This window comes from Octopus bimaculoides, chromosome 17, assembly GCF_001194135.2.
Source record: "Octopus bimaculoides isolate UCB-OBI-ISO-001 chromosome 17, ASM119413v2, whole genome shotgun sequence".
NCBI classification, from domain to species: domain Eukaryota; kingdom Metazoa; phylum Mollusca; class Cephalopoda; order Octopoda; family Octopodidae; genus Octopus; species Octopus bimaculoides.
In genome coordinates, this window is record NC_068997.1 from 4,900,473 (window position 1) to 4,903,091 (window position 2,619).

Below are 2,619 nucleotides of genomic sequence, written 5' to 3' on the forward strand. Positions count from 1 at the left end.
TTTGTATGTATGTTCTTCACTTCTCTTTTTGGTTTCAGAGTAAATTTTGACTAGCCACCAACTTGATAACAAGGTTGAAAAGGAAATTATCTTTTTTTAATCATCATCCTTTGAATTTTAAGAAGGTTTTGTAGATGTAGGTTTGTATGTATGTATATATATGTATATATATATATGTGTGTGTTTGTGTGTGCATATGTGTGTGTATGTATATATATATGTATGTATGCGTGTATGATGTATGTATGCATGCACGTATGTATGTATGTGTATGTATGTATGCATGCACGTATGTATGTATGTGTATGTATGTATGCATGCACGTATGTATGTGTATGTATGTATGTATGTATGTATGGAGAATCCAATGATAATTCAAAATAAGTTCATAACTTGTGCCATTTTATTTATTCCAAATGGTGTCTTTTCATGTATTCAAAAAATATTTGTATTGGTCTTTTTTCCCACTGTAAAATATGATCATGGTCAGCAGTTATTTGGTCACCCTTAAGTCGGTCAACTACTGTTACACATATCACAGCACCTTTGTGGAGAAAGAGAGACAAATTTATAGAGAAAGCCAGTCAATAAAGAAATAAACAAATGAATAAATAATCAAATATATGTTTTCTATTAGAGATCAACTATAAAATGGCTGTGGTGGTTGGGTAAATTGATTTGTTTTGTGATTATATGTGTTTTGTGATTACAGCAATTTCTTGCCATATTGCGGTTCACCTATCATACACTCAGTACATCATGGATTTTTCTAGCTAATATATGTAAATTTATATTGCAGACTCCTCAGTATATCACGGGATTCAGCAGCCGATAGGTGTTTATTCTTTTTTAGTTTTCAATTATTTCTGTGGGAGGTTTTGGAATATAACACCCGCGATAGTCGAGAGATTACTGTATATACATATCTTTAACTAGTTTCAGCCATTGGACTGCAGCCATGCTGGGGCACTGCTTTGAAGAGTTTAGTCAAACAAATTGACCCTAGTACTTATGCCAAACCATTAACTTACAAGGATGTTAGCATGCCAACACTGGTTGTCAAGTGGGGTGACAGGGTACAAACACAAAGACACACACATCTTTGTAATATTATGGATGTATTTCTCTCTATCAGTCTATCTATCTCTCTTATGATAGATAGGTAAATAACTTACAACTTTCAATTTCTATCAGAAATTTTAATTTCTCTCTTTCTCTTTCAGTGATATTATGGATGTATCTCTACTATCAATCTATCTATCTATCTTACACGTACTAAGTATAGAGATTCTCTATAGAAAACAAATAACTTTCAACTCTGTCTTAAAAATCTTCAGAGGGCTGTCTATTCATGTAATCTAAACAGAATCTCATTAACCCTCCCAAACACCTCTCTCCATCACATTTGTGAAGGATGTTCGAGCACATGTACATTTATTGCTGCTCTTGTATATTTGTTTATATATATTTGTTTATATATGTGGTCGGGAAGCAAGCTTCTTACCACACAGCCATGCCTGCTTAAGAAAGTCAAAATGGTTCACCAAGGGACAGCACAGACTGGTAACAGTGTCCAGGGTTGTGAATTGGCCTAGAACTGGCGTACAGTTAGATGGTTGACAGCCAAAGTCAGTGAAACCATCAGAGAGGTAGAACTCAGGCAAATAGTCATGATAGAAAACAAACAGTTTGATGTATCATAGGAATTGTTTGATCTCTGAATGGGCCTGCAACTCATGAACATAAAGAGTGGGGTGTCTGAACTGGAGACTTCTAGAGAGAAAGGAGCATTCAGTTTCAGAAAGTGGGAGACCAGAATGGAAGAGTACTTCAAATATCAGAACAAAAAATGGTTTTACTCACATGGAATATTCATTTTATTACACAAAGCTACAAAACCAACGGACTCCATTTCCATATTGGTCACACCCTTATCCTGTAGATGTTGAAGATATGCAACTCTGTCTTTATCAGAAAAGCTAGAAAATGGTCCATCAAGACGACCTTGACCTGTTAGAATAATATAAAATATAGATTTAATATTCTTTTCTACTCTAGGCACAAGGCCTCAAATTTTAGGAGGGGGGCAGTTGATTAGACCGATCCCAGTATGCAACTGGTACTTAATTTACTGACCCCAAAAGGATGAAAGATGAAGTTGACATAGGCAGAATTTGAACTCAGAACATAAAGACAGACGAAATACCACCAAGTATTTCGCCCAGTGTGCTAACATTTCTGCCAGCTTGCTACCTTGAAATATAGATTTAATATTTCAAATTACTCATGGTTGAGCAATTTGGAATGTAGAATATTTCATATGAAATTTAGAACATTTGCTTGTTTGTAGACAAGTGATGGGATAGAGAGGAGGTGAAAATAGTCAGTGGTACCAATAATGCATTAATAGACAAACAGCTATGCATATATGTATGAGTATACTCACACACACACACACACTCTCACACATCTCTCAATAGTATAATGTAGTGGATAATGTTATGTATAAATGTAATGTATAATCAGTATATATATTGTAAAGCTGAATTTGCGAGTGTGTGTGTGTGTGTTGCCCATATATATATATATATATATATATATATATATATATATATATAT

General features: G+C 34.2%; 1 protein-coding gene across 2 annotated transcripts in view; it reads right to left on the bottom strand.

Moving 5' to 3' along the window:
• Positions 1-389: 389 nt before the first annotated feature.
• LOC106877898 (uridine phosphorylase 1-like) overlaps positions 390-2,619 on the bottom strand; it is a 24,118-nt gene continuing 21,888 nt past the window's right edge. For both annotated transcript variants that reach the window (XM_014926946.2, XM_014926945.2), the window contains 2 exons: positions 1,864-2,010; positions 390-544 (listed from right to left, as the gene is read on the bottom strand). In XM_014926946.2, the coding sequence (XP_014782432.1) occupies positions 408-544; positions 1,864-2,010 (284 nt within the window). In that variant the 3' untranslated portion in view covers positions 390-407. The remainder of the gene's footprint in view (positions 545-1,863; positions 2,011-2,619) is intronic.